This window comes from Condylura cristata, unplaced genomic scaffold (genome assembly GCF_000260355.1).
Source record: "Condylura cristata isolate star-nosed mole 26May11 unplaced genomic scaffold, ConCri1.0 scaffold00041, whole genome shotgun sequence".
NCBI classification, from domain to species: Eukaryota; Metazoa; Chordata; class Mammalia; order Eulipotyphla; family Talpidae; genus Condylura; species Condylura cristata.
In genome coordinates, this window is record NW_004567142.1 from 4,107,526 (window position 1) to 4,121,210 (window position 13,685).

The 13,685-nt window shown below is 38.8% G+C and overlaps 1 protein-coding gene across 1 annotated transcript; it reads right to left on the bottom strand.

Annotated features, from left to right (window-relative positions):
- Positions 1-4,789: 4,789 nt before the first annotated feature.
- Positions 4,790-5,841, bottom strand: BSPH1 (binder of sperm protein homolog 1). Its single transcript, XM_004693975.1, has 3 exons — positions 5,799-5,841; positions 5,250-5,381; positions 4,790-4,932 (listed from the first exon to the last, which is right to left on the bottom strand). The coding sequence occupies exons 1-3, from the start codon at positions 5,839-5,841 to the stop codon at positions 4,790-4,792; spliced, it is 318 nt and encodes a 105-aa protein (XP_004694032.1).
- Positions 5,842-13,685: the final 7,844 nt, after the last annotated feature.

A 13,685-nucleotide genomic window follows, 5' to 3' on the forward strand; every position in this document is an offset into this window, starting at 1 on the left:
TGCTCCATGTAAGTGCAGCTGTACAGTATTGATTGACCTTCGGTGACTGGTTTACTTCCTTTCATGTGGTGTCCCCCACAACGGTCTATGACTGAGTCAGGACTGCCACTCCCCCTCTTCCTTAAAGAGGATCCTGACTCTTCTATAGATGAGAAGACTGAGGCTTAAGGAGACACAAAGTCACTTGCCCTAGAACACACACCCAGAGGAAGCATTGTAAGAGCATGATCCATAGAGAGGGGAAGTTACAGCACTGTGCCTGTGCTGGTAAGAGAATAGAACTGGAACCCAGCACTCTCCAAATGCGCTCTCTATACCAACCATTTACAAGACATTACAGACAGTGGTGGACTCTGCTTCGGCCACTTCTTACCAAAACCCACTGCCCTCTATGCTTCTCTTCTTCCTGTATCCTCTCTCCTCCTTCTTCTCTTCCCTTACCTGGCCGTCTTACCTGCATTCAGCACAGACACACAGAGAACCAGGGACACCCAGCTGGTCAGACTTTTCATCACCTCCAGCTACCTGTGGACTGTCTGTACTGTAGGGATGTTGCCTCTGGTTTTATAATCTCCAACTCCCGCCCCTCCCCCACACCTCAGGGATTTGTTCCATAGCATTTTTTCTCTCATGCCCTAAATCTCAGAGTGCCTAAAATATGAACAACATGGATCATAAAATGCTCTATAGCTGCCTTTTGCAAATCAAATGTGGCATCTTTCTGCTGGACCCTTCTCAATGCAAACTTTTTTTTTAACTTTATTTTTCTCTTAATTTTGTCATTATTTTTGTATTTATTATAAGAATGGGGCGGGGTGAAGTTGCAAAGATTTGCCAGAGACAGAGTGGGGAGCAGAACAGGTGGATTGACTGAAATACACTGCTGAGGGGAGCAGTGGATGAGACAGGAGAGGTCTGCTGTGCCACGTGGGTCAGCTCCCTGCCTGGAGATCAAACTCAGGCTGTAGTGGTGATAGCATCAAGACTTAACCCCTAGGCCACCAGGGAGGTCTATCAATGCAAATTCTTGGGCTCCACAGCCAACCCGCTGAAGCCCTGAGGTGGGGTGAGTCCCCCAACCCTTTGCTAAATCAAGTGCTCTGTATCTTGCCAAAAACTTTCATAGCCATTTGATATCATTTACTTCCTTTATTATTATTATTTTTTAAATCAAATCCCAGCCAGAAAGAGGGCTTCAGTTTGGTCTTCCTACAGAAGTGAGCTCTGGGATCTTAGTCACATCTCCTAGGCCTGGGTTTGGCCCCCTTTGGAATTTCCTTCCTAACTATCTGTAGGGATCTGGAGAGAGGAGAGGCAAGAGCTCTTTATGAGAGAGAGAAGGAAAAGGTGGGTGTCCTGGATGCAGCTGGCCGGATGCCCCCCACCTTCAGGGCAACCCAAGGTGACATCAGGACAGGGTTTAACACTCATCCTTCAGTATCTATCTGTGCTTAGCTCCTTCCCGACATTACTTCCAGTGGTACCCCCCCTACCAGCCAATGGGGACCAGGAACTGGTTAGAAACACATTTTGCTTTGCCTCAGGTAGATGAGAAAATGGAATAGTAGACAAGTGGAGGAACTTTGATAAGGAGAGGAAGCCGGGAGAAGCCTAGTTGCTCCCACTGACATGGGATTCCTTGCTTCGCACACTTTTGCTGGGCTCGTGAATCTCTACATGGCCTTCTACTTCCCGGCAGGTAATGAGGTCCACTGTCAATCACAAGGAAGTAGTAACACCCCATCTTAATGCGTCACCTTCACCAGCTGAGCAAAATCTCAAGCAACCACTGGTACAGATGCAATTTGACTTTGAGATCTTGTTCTCCCCCCTTGGTCAGCAAGGTCTTACAGGTGAAGAGGCTCCAGGAAAAGCCTGGCCCTTCCAAGCTACAGGGTCAGCTCTTACTCCATCCACACCAAAGGCAGGTGCCTGCTGCTGGCTGCCTCCAAGGCTTTGGGACATTGGTCCTGCTTTCTTAACCTGTGTGCCAGTAATCTGCATCTTGTGGGGATATTTTTCTCTGGACTTAATTCCTGCTAATTATTTTCTGCCCCACTACCCTTGTCAATCCTTAGCTTTTATACAAGTTGCATCAGTGAGCATGTGAGACCTGTCCTGCTCATCTTTATTTTTGGCTGTTATCTGTGGCAAATATTTATTTTCTTGTTAATTATTAGGTAATATTTGTGCATCTTTGATTTTAAGTGTCTTTTGGTGAACACTTTTTTATGCTCTTAATTCTAGTTCTCCCAAAGATGATGGGACATGATATCCCTGACTGGTCATGAGTTTGTGGAGGTGGTAATAAATTCATGGAGTGGGTGGGAACTCTTCTAGACCTGTTCTTTACACTGAACCTTCAGGCTTGACCGAAGACACTCTGAACAGACTCAGAACCCGACGCTCTGCACGCATCACAAAGAACCCATTATTCTTCTCTTGCTCCACTTAATAGTCCTTATGCCCCAAGGTATGCCACCAACTGTGACAAAATATTTTTCAAAACCAGTCTTGGTATCTTGCCTACCCTACCAGGAATTTGGACTAAAGATGAAAGGAAAAAAAAAACAAACACCAAGGATATAAACAGAACAGGTGGCCACGCTAGACTTGGGTTCTGCAGCTATCCCATGAAGCCTGCTAATCACAGGGGAATAGAAAGATGTTAACTGATGATTCTAGCAGAGAGAGAGCACATGGATTCCAGTTTTAACTTCTGCCAAAATGAAGAGAGTGTCCTGGGTTTTGATTCAGAAATTTTAATTGCAATGTCAGTTCTAGAACCCATGGAATATAAATGAGTGCTGATACAAAACAGGCTCACTTTTCAAATCCCAGGTTTTCTAGTTGTTAGCGGGGGCCACATTAGCTAGATAACTATTCCTTTACTGGACTTGTTTAATGTCAGTGTTTCATAGTGGGGCAGAACACAATGAACGATAGGTGGTCAGCCTTCACTAAGATTTGTCAATTTGTCACTTTTAAGAGTTAACTGAAGTCTTCTAAATGACATAATCCAAATCTTACTTGGCTGACCAAAAGGTACTGAAGAAAACAAAAAAAGATTGTAGTTTAAAGTTAACACATTTCATTAGTTTTAAACTCATTATATTTTCATTTGCTTCAGTATTAACAATTATAATTATTGTTCAAGTGAATAAAATGGATTTTTGATTACTCAATAGATAAACTTTAACCCCCCAATTTAGTGTCAAGTGAACTCAGTGGCTAGGTTAAGAGAAAAATGACCCAAAAGTCATGAATAGCAGCAAGTCAAAATAAACTGGATCAAGTGAGGGTTAATGTATTTAAGCAATCTTTACACTAAAAGAAGAGTTGAGTAATGGTAGAGAAGAGGCATTCAGAAGTAGGGAAGATAAATAAAATGTCCTCTGCTAGGGATAAGGAACATTGGGCCGGGTGGCTTACAGGATGTAACTTGATTTTTTCATGGTTCTGGACGTTGGAAGTTCATGTTCAAGGAGCTGGTCAGTTCAATTTCTGGTGAGGGTTCTGTTCCTAACTTGTAGATGAATGCATTCTTGTCAAGTCATTTCTTTTGGGGGCTGAGGGTAGAGGAGATGGGGTTGGGGAAGAGAGGTCTCTTGCAAAGAGAGATTCTAAATTCATTTCTAATTTATTTCTCTGCCCAGTAGAGAGTAGATGAGGGTGGTTTTCAGAATTATTTTTATGACTAGTTGTAGTAACAACTTAGGCAGAACTTTAGTCCAATAGGGTTAGTATCTTTAATCTTTACTTGAAGAGACACTCTCTCTTTGCAACTTCTGATTTTGAAGAGCTGAGAATCAATTTAAGGTATTGTTGATAGCAGTACCTGAAAGATCCAATTAACCTCTTAGATTCATTCCTCCTCTGGGTTATTCTGAAAACTTCTGAAAAGAACACAGACACAGAATATATGCTCAAATCCCTGCTTCCAATTCATTTGGGTATATTCCTAGGAATAGAATTTTCTGGATGATGTGGTAATTCTCTGTTTAGCTTTTTTATCTCATTTTTAAAACAGTCTTGTCACCCTGCAACTCTTTGCAAATTGATTAACCCACCTGATTTGTATTTTCTGAGAACAGTGACAATCATTTATCTATCAGCATAAAATATTCTTTATTAGGGTAATACATTTTTAGTAGACTATATTTTTAGAGCAGTTTGAAGTTCATAGCAGATTTGAACAGACGGGACAGAGATTTCCCATGTACCCACTGGCTCCCCTACGCAAACCTCCCACATTATCTGTGTTCCCCAGCACAGTGGTTACATTTGTGACAGTCGGTAAACTTACAGTGACATCATTATCACCCAAAGTCCATTACTTTTTAAAATAATAGTTTATTTTTACACCATTTTGTGCTTTTTTCCATCTCAGTTGTAATCCCTGTGGGCTTCCCATCACCAAATCACCTGTGTCATCACCATAGTCCAGTGTACTCCCCCCCCCATTTTTGATCCTATTCCCCACTCCACCCCCATAAAATGTCTTTGGTACATAGTTGTTCATTAATGACTTTTTTAAAGGGGCTCTTTTTAATACAGCAGCAAGTAAAATTGCTAAGTCTAAAAAGTAGGTTCCCATATCAAAGTGCCACTACTCATAACCAAAACCCCAAGTTATTTACATCCAGGTTACTTTGAAGTCATATCTCAAGGTGGGGGGCAAACACCTTTCAAACAGGGGGCCACCGGCTCCTCGCCCAACAAAGAGTACAAATTCTATCCTAGGAGAATAATTAGACTTCCTCATCCCGTTGCCCTTTAGATCTTACCATCAATCACAATATTTCCAGATCTTGTTCTTGTTATAATTGCGGGTAAGGGAACACCATTTTTTCCCAAAAGCATCCCCATCATCTGTGCATTCCCAGTAGATCAGGCGTTTGTACCAGAAGGGAAATACACACTTTGCATAGTCTACAGGGAAGAAAGAAGAAACCAGAATAGTTAATCTTTCATTTGCACCCCCTGTTCTCCATCACACACATCCCAAAGTATTGTGGGTTGTTGGGGGGGGGCGTTTATGGAGGATTCTTTTCCAGGTCACAGGATGAAGTATCCATCATCTGTATCAGCTATCTTTGGGGCAATGTGATTTTCATTCAGAGAATTATGCAAACCATCATTGTCACTGTTTTGTGAGCCCTTTCCAGAGCCCTCTGATCCAGCTCCCTGAAACTCAGGTTTGGCATCCAGGATCACCACCTTGGGGTGTTCAAAGGTCAGACACTCACCTTCTTCTGAGCAATACTTCCAATAGCCTTGGTAGGTTTTGTTTAATGAACACCAGCTGTGTTTTATCCTGAACTTGATGCAGTCATAGAAGGTTTTGTTTCCATAGTGGAATGGAAAGGAACAGTTGCCCTCTGGGAAAAGCAAACAGCAAAAAAGATCACAGGTCTCTGCCAGTGTCAGTGGAGAAGTCACCCTCCCATCTGCTAGTGGTCTGTGGGAGTGTCTAAAGCACTGCAGGAGATTTCCCTTAGGGTGCTCAGTCATTCAATGACACAGATGTGGGGCACCTATTAATGAAGGTGATGGATTTTATCCCCCACTCCTGCTCCTTCCTTTTCCATGGCATCAACTGTCTTGAAATTTTGCATTTGACTCCAGTTTTAGAAATCTACCCCAAACTTAGGAACATAAATGTGGACATGTACTGTAAAACCATTCCCCACCCTGAATTGTGTTTCTTCACCTACTTTCACCATCAAACACAGATACAGATACACAGAGTGTGTATAAATAACTTAGTTTGTATCTTTCCACACTTTTCTCCATACCCATATAGATCTCTTTCTCCTTGTCACTGTCTTTCAGAGACATAGAGATAGATACAGAGATCAAGATAGATAGCTGACAGACACACAGGCAGACAGATAGATAGACATAGAAGATAGATCTAAATCATAGAAGATAGATAGATATAAATCCACAGATGATTTATATGTGTGTGTGTGTATATATACATATGTGTATATAAATAATAAATAAATAAATAATAAATAATATTTTATTTTATCCATAACATGAACTTCTAACTTAACGCATCCTAGAAACCCTCCCAAATTTATCCTTCTGCCTGGTCACTCTAGCTAGCTCCTTTCTAATTTTGATTCATAGTCTGTGATAAGGATTTGGACACAATTCAGTCAATGTTTTCCACATTTAGATGTTACCTCCCCCTTCAGTAAATAAAGCCCCAGCACCAGTCCAAGCATGCAGATCCTTCCTGAAGCATTTATTTCTATGATCAAGATGATCAGGTGGAAACTTATATGAATGATTTGTATCAATTGGCTTTGCTTAAATGGAAAACAGCCATTCACTTTTTTCCACCAGTGTGTTCTTTTTCCTGAATTTTCATCAGAAGGAAGCATGTATACTTTTTAAATGCTAGCCTTTATAACAGATTGTCTGACTTTAAAAAAATCTTTGATCTTCAGGATATGCCTGTATTTTCTTCCACTTTTCTTCTTAAATAATTTTGCTTCTTTTACATTTTATGGAAATTTAGTTTTGTGTACAATGTTAGAGGAGGGCGGAGCTGCAACTTTATTTTCTTCCAAGTAGATATCTAATAGGGACAACTTGATACAATAGACTACTTGTACATTAAACACCATCAATTTACTTACTTAAGCATGTACACAGTTATTGTGTGTTAGGGTCTACGGTGTCCTGGGCTTTTTCCTATCAAGTTTCTTGAAATGATTAGAGAGCTAAGACAGCAAAGTGGTAAAATGAGCAGAACTTGCAGGCAGCAAGCTCCAGATAGTATTATTTGACTCTTTCTAGGCTGGTGTGTTATTTATAGCATAGTATTTTTATTTATTTTACATCATTGTGTCTTTATGTCACTGTCTTAATGGCTTGTTTAAACTTTTGATTATATAAGGTGCTTATCTATTTGTTATAAAAATGAGTCATTCTCTGTTAGACTGGCAGAAATTAAAGAGTAGAAATCTTTCAGTACCAGTGAAAATTCAGGGTGACTTTTATTTCTGATCTTTCTTTATGCTTACAAGGTATTTATATCAAATTTGATGGAGAGCAGAGAAAAAAAATTACCAGGAGATAAAGGCCTACCAATGTCCCCATTTTTATAAAAGAGCATGCACTTTAATAATAAAAGTTTTCTGAATAAAAAAAAAGAAAAACTTTGTGATCAACTTACCTTTGACTTCTGGGAAATGAGCTACAGCTTCTGAAAAATAAAATTTGAAGGTGGCATTTATTTCACTGCTCTGTGTCTTCCAAATAAGAACATGACATTATTTTCTATTGCTTAAAAGTTGCTTTATTTTCATGAGCCTTGAACCACATGAGTGTTAGGCACACCCTTGTGCAATTAAAAATCCTATAGAATTATCTCTCTGTGTGTTCCTGTTCCATAGCCCCTGATTCAACCCTCCAACATGCCTTTCCCAGTTGGTTAAATCCATGAATGCAGAACCTAAAGATAGGAAAAGATCTGTGAATTCCTTTTCCAACAATATCTAGTTGGTTCTTACCCATATAGAGAAAAACTATTTCCATCTTATATACCCTATATACTCAGTTGCACAGATTCTCCCATTAAAACAAGGGGTTTTGATTAAATTTCCAAGTGGTCTTAAAGTATACAATCATAAAATTATTTGCCTGTTATTTTCTGCATGTATGTGAATTATCTCCTCTTTTGCAATATCACATCATTTATATCCTCCCCACCCCTCAAATGTTAACTAATACTCTTTTCAATAGACACTTGTGTACTTTCCTAGTTTTAGTTAGAATAACATTTAGGTTAACTAATGCTCATTAGTAAATGCTCAGCATGGCTAAAAATAGTAAAAAAAAATAAAAAAAGGAATTAATGCAAAAGCATCAACCTCTAAGGGAAATTTAAAGTCAAATACAGTTTTATAATAACATGCAGATATTAACAAATATGAATATATAGACATGGAAATATGTATTTCATTTTCAGGTCACAAAGCATTGTCTATTTCATTATGGCTATAAGATTCTATTTTTTGCAAAAAAAGAAAATGAAGTTTTATGTAATAAATTATTTGATCACTCAAAAATTTAACAGTAAAATGATTGCCCAATTCTCTTAACTATTTTTTATCATGAAACAAACATACTTTATCTGACATGCAAGAATATAAAATAGTACTTTTTCATAAAAAATATTTCTACCAAAGAAAAGAATACAATATTCAACCTTACATCACAAAATTTAAGAAAGAAGCTCAAATAAAAGAATTTTGATAAGTAAAAGAGTTTGAATAAACTCACCTACAGCTGGATAGAAACCAGAAAGACAAAATTTTCAAAAATACTTATTTCACTATATTTACCCTCTAAAATAAAATGAAAATGAAATATTTTTTATCAAATTCTATCTTAGTAATAATAATATTTTGAAGATTAAGCATCAAAATTTCAAATTAGTAGTTTTTGGTAATTTCAATAGTTTATTTTTGGTAGTGTGATTGTGGGTGATTTCTAATTTTTCTTTTTGTTTTAATTGTATTTCCAAATATTGTTAATGAACAAAAACAATTTTATTTCTAAACTAAAAATCTTCAGCAGACAAAAGTAGTTGATTTTCTTTCCCACAAAGTAAACCATGCTATAATAGAAAAACAGTGTGTGTGTGTTATCAATTTATCATTTTTTCCTCTTTTGTTTAGTTTTATTCTATTTGTTCTTAGTACTCTCTTGAAGGTACAATTGGAAGCAAACATTTACTTAGATGTCCCTGACCTTTAAGTGAGATCAAATTAGTTTTAGCATCTATTGAAGAAGGGTCTTTGTGGTTTAACTTTATAGGTTTGTTGTGAGAATTAAATGAAAACTTATGCCAGAACTCAGCACACAGTAAGCCTTTAACATATGGTAACATTTTTTTGCAATGTTAATGATTTCTCTTTTTACAATAATCATAATTATTTTCTCCTCTATCAGGTGGAAGAAGACACACTCAAGTTTGCAATAGACTTTCACAAACTACAGAGAACGTATACCCACTAAAAATTGCTCCAGAACTCATGTTGAAGTACTTAGTCAATATTGAGGATATAAAAATCTCAAAATGTTATGGCCTTTCATAACAAATGGAGTGTCCATTGTTCACATATCTTCAACAGCTCTTCTCTAAGATCAGAACACAGGCGTTTGGGTGTGCATTTGTCTGTGAAATTTGAAGAGGCAATCTGTAAAAAAACATGAAACTATTTCTCCCCTGGGAAGTAGAAAGTGTTACGTCAAGTTGGCAATGAGAGAGTCACTTACTAGAGGGAAATATTCCAGTAGAGGGATACATTTACAACATAAATGAAAATATGTGTTCTTAGAATCTTCAGTTCACATCCCAGTTGCCATGAGTTAGCTCTGTGACTCTGGGCACAGGCCTCAACCCTCTATGCCTCAGATTTTCTTCTATAAAGTAATGGCAATAATTACACCTTTCTTATGAGATTGATGAGAATAATGGTGTGTAATGGTGCTGTTGCTATGGAAAACTTTGGTGGTTCTTCAAATAATTAAAACAAGAACTACCACATGTTCCAGCTACCCCACTTCTGGGAATTTATCCAAAATCATTGAAATCCAAATTTCAAAGAAATACTCTACTCCTGGGTTCAGAGTATTAATAACAAAAGCCAAGGCAGGAAACAACCTAAACATTTACTTGTGGATGATGTTCTTGCTTTTTCTTTTTTTAGGTATGTAAAAATGCAGTAATTCATTAAAAAAAATCTATGTCCAAGTCAAAGTGTTATTTTGCACTAAGGATAAACTAAAGGCTGTATACCACAGCCTTGACTCCTGGCTTGAGAACAGCAAGGCTTCACAGGTGACTGTTCACCATGTACAAAATTCCATTTATCCACTATCACAAGCTGATAGAAAGATTATGCAGGGAGGAAGTCCTGACATACAGCATGAACCCCAAGTTGTTATCTGTACACTGATAAGGAATCCGTGTTTGTAGTTTCATCGAGGACATTTTTCTTAAAGCCGTGATACACACTGTGTTTCCTTAACCTGGTTAATTTTGCAAACGTGGCCAGTTCTCAAGCACTCCACAAAACATTGTTTTTCCCAGCTAGGTGGGTAACAGCACATTAAGAGATGTGTTTAAAATGAAATGTCACTTCACAACTGGTAAAGGCAATATACCTTTGGTTAAAGAAGAGGCTTCCCCTCAAACTGTGTTGTTTAAAAAACCTCTCCTTCAGGCTTTTAAAATATAGCAGAGCATGATTATTCAATAATATGTCTTCTGTTCATAGAATGTTGCAATTCACAGTGCAGTTTCTTTATTCCTATGAGTTGAACTGATCAGTTTTTAAGCCTTTCAGTGAATTCTGTCTATGAAATGGAATTACCAGAAAAGCACAGAGAGCATCTTTTCTTTCTCAGGGTGACTAAAAGGAGGACAGTCACCCACCAAGGCACCTCAGATTTGATAACATGGGTGGTAAAGGTTTGAGATAGAGTTTTTGAACATCCAACCCCAAAGACACCATCCCCCTCACCTCCAAATTGATGACCTGCCACATGGGGAAGCCAGCAGACCCAAACCAACAGGAGCCCTGTGGGAAGGGACATGTTCTTCCTTCCAGGGACTGGTGCTCTGACACATCACCCTCAGGACTTCACAGCCCCAAGAGATCTCTCCTCCCTGCTTCCACTTCTCCCTCTCCCCCCTCCCTCCAGTTCTCATATTCCTCCTCCCCTCTCCTGCCTCCTTTTCTCCTTTGTCTCCAATCTCTTCCACCTCCCCAGTCCTTTGATCTTCCTTTTCAAGAATTTTATTGTCTTGCTGTTCATTTCCATAGCTGTATAATGTGGGGGTTCAAAGTCACATCCACGTGCGCATATTTCATGGTCTTTGCTCCTCTACCCTCCCCTCCCTCCCCTCCCCTAGGGTACCTACTGTATTTTCACAGAGCCTAAGAGGTCCTTTTTTTTTTTCTTTTTGGCATTTTGTCTGATAGTCTTCTTTGGTTCTTTATAACCCACCAATGAGTGAAATTATCAGTAATTATCTTACTTCTGGCTTATTTCACTCAGCATCATCCATGTTGTCCCAAAAGAAACCCACTTCATCTTTTTTTAATAGCTGAGTTATAGCACCACTCCACAATATCTTTAACAGCTGTTTGTTGATGGGCATTAGGTTGATTCCCTGTTTTGGCTACTGTGAATAACGCTGCCCTTCCTATTTCTATGCCTGTTCACTTCTCTTCTCCCACCACCTTCTCCATCTCCTTCTTCTCTTCCACAACCTTCTCATCTTCCTGCTTTACCCATCCCTCCTCCCTCTATTCACTCCCTCTTTTGTCTTCCTCTTACCCACTTCCTTCTCTGCCTCTTCTTTTTTCTTGCCTTCCTCTCTCTCTGAAGTGCTAAATCATCTACCTACAGGAAAAAACACAGAGAAAAGTAGCATTATATACAGACAAGGACTCAAAGAGGCACAATGAGGAAGTTTAAGTTGTTCCTAAGACAACAGTCATAGAGGGTCACATGACAGCCATGGGTTTATCCATGTGGTAGACATCACAGGTCTTAGAAAGCCAGGACTGAAAAATGCTGTGGAGCTGCTCATAGAAGCAGGTTTGCTGCCTCCATACAAGCATGGTTGGCTTTGCTCCATGAACCTCTGGAGTGGGCACTGCTTCCTGGCAGCCTCTTTTGGTCCACCCAAGGGATACCAGGTGGCTTAGTTTTCTGAGGAATAAGTGCTTCATGCTCAGGACCCCCCACCTGGCCCAACTCTGAAAAAAGCACATCTGCAACAGAAGGTTAATTGGGAATTCTGAAACACATGCCATTGCCGTCTTAATTCTAGTCTTAAAAATAGAATCGCACTAAGTACAACTATCATGTTGTCTCCATTGTTTTTATCAGTAAGACTGGCATTGGGAGAAAAAAGATCTCAAATTACAACCATAAAATGGCAACAGTGATCAGATCAGATCTCCCAAAGGTACAATTTCTGTAACTTTGACATAGTAGTTTGTTTGTTTTTTAAATGAAGTAAAAACCTACTCAGGAAATTTCAAAAGCCCAAACAGACTTTGGGGAAACCAAGACATCATAAACCCTTGTTGCCTTCATTTCTTCCAAGCAATTTTGTCTGCCAGTGATGCTGACCACTAGCACTTGGGCCAGGGTACTGGCAGAACAAGGCCATGGGTGTCAAGATGATGAAGTCATTTGCAAATTCCTGTCGGCACTTTGGGGTTCACCTTCTGGGAATCACTTCAACTTCTTCCCCAGAAAGACCTCTCTTGAGTTGGGATCAGATAAGAAGCACTTCCATTCTCAAGGCAGAGGGTTTCAGGACGTCTGAATGGGCCTCATACACCAAGTTCTTGCTCTGTGATGTCAGCGTCCATCCTTGACCACCCAGGAGCTGTGCGCCACCATGTTTAGCATCTTTATTGTTCCAGCAGCCTTTCAACAAGTAATTGCTGCTTTCCTTTCTTGCTTGAACATCTTTCAGCTAAACAGGATAAAGCAGTTCTAGAATACATTCTACAACAGAACAGTTGGTCTTTGGCTCACTAGCTTTCTGCTATTGTGAAAGATAATTTATGAACACCAAATCGAAGCATGGTAAGGAGCAGGTACTTGTTATCCCTAAAGGATTCATCACTGCATCCACCATCTTTGTTCCACATCCATCATAATTTAAGATCTGTCACTAATTTCCTGTTCTAGAAATAGCTCCTCAATCATATTCCTTTGTTATTAGCCATGTGAGATCCAAGAATCCCTTAGAAAGTGAATAAAGAGGATAAAAGTTGAATGCATCTCATTAAATCATCTTGCTGTTGATATTTAATTTCTTTTCTGTTATTTCTGCATGCTTGGGCATTGATTGGGCTAAAAATGAGCACATCTAATATTAACACAAAGAGTTTTATATGCACAGCAGAATAGAATTTAGGGGAACGTTTTTGAACCATATATTTTCTAGAATGTTGTATTTAGAGTTTGCTTGAGGAAATCTCAAAAATCTTCAACTATTAAACTGTGTTGGCCTATCCAAGCAAACACTTGAAAAAAATCGTTTGACTCCTTAACTCTCAAAACTCTCGCAAAATGTTTTTGCAAAATTTGATATTTTGAAGTTTGACTAGTGATAACAAAATATATTGGAGTGCCTCATTTTTCTCTGCCACATTCTTCTTTCTCTCACACTCTTTATATTCATGGCTTTATCTAGAAGGAAAGATGGTCTCATATGGCTTATATGAAGGAGGACAAAATTGTCATACTTTTCACTTGTGTTTACCTTAGTAGAAGGATTCTGAAAGAGGACTTTGAAAAAGCCTGTGACTTACATAGCATGAGTATAATTCCTAAAGATTTGGTTTAATAAGATGTATCTGGGACCCAAGACAATAACAATAGACACAAAGTAGATATAAATACTTTCTATTCTCCTGTTTTGTTTAAGCCTTGTTTATAGTCAATTACAACTTAAAATTAGGAAATGTCAGATGACGTGCTTCCAAATGCTAGTTTTGATTCTCCCCTGCTTCCAGTCTCAGGAGAAAAGTCCAGGGCACTTCTATTATTCAGTCAAAACCATTCTTCTCCTTTGGAAGATCCCTGAGCACTTTCTCTTCTGTTCATTAATATTCTTGTCCATGACC

Excerpts from the sequence above, each read along its gene's own strand:
- BSPH1 (XM_004693975.1), bottom strand. The coding sequence starts at position 5,841 with ATGTCTCTGAAAGACAGTGACAAGGAGAAAGAGATCTATATGG. Across the intron at positions 5,382-5,798 it reads GGAGAAAGAGATCTATATGG|AGGGCAACTGTTCCTTTCCA; the intron begins GTATGGAGAAAA and ends TGCTTTTCCCAG. Across the intron at positions 4,933-5,249 it reads GAAGTATTGCTCAGAAGAAG|ACTATGCAAAGTGTGTATTT; the intron begins GTGAGTGTCTGA and ends TCTTCCCTGTAG.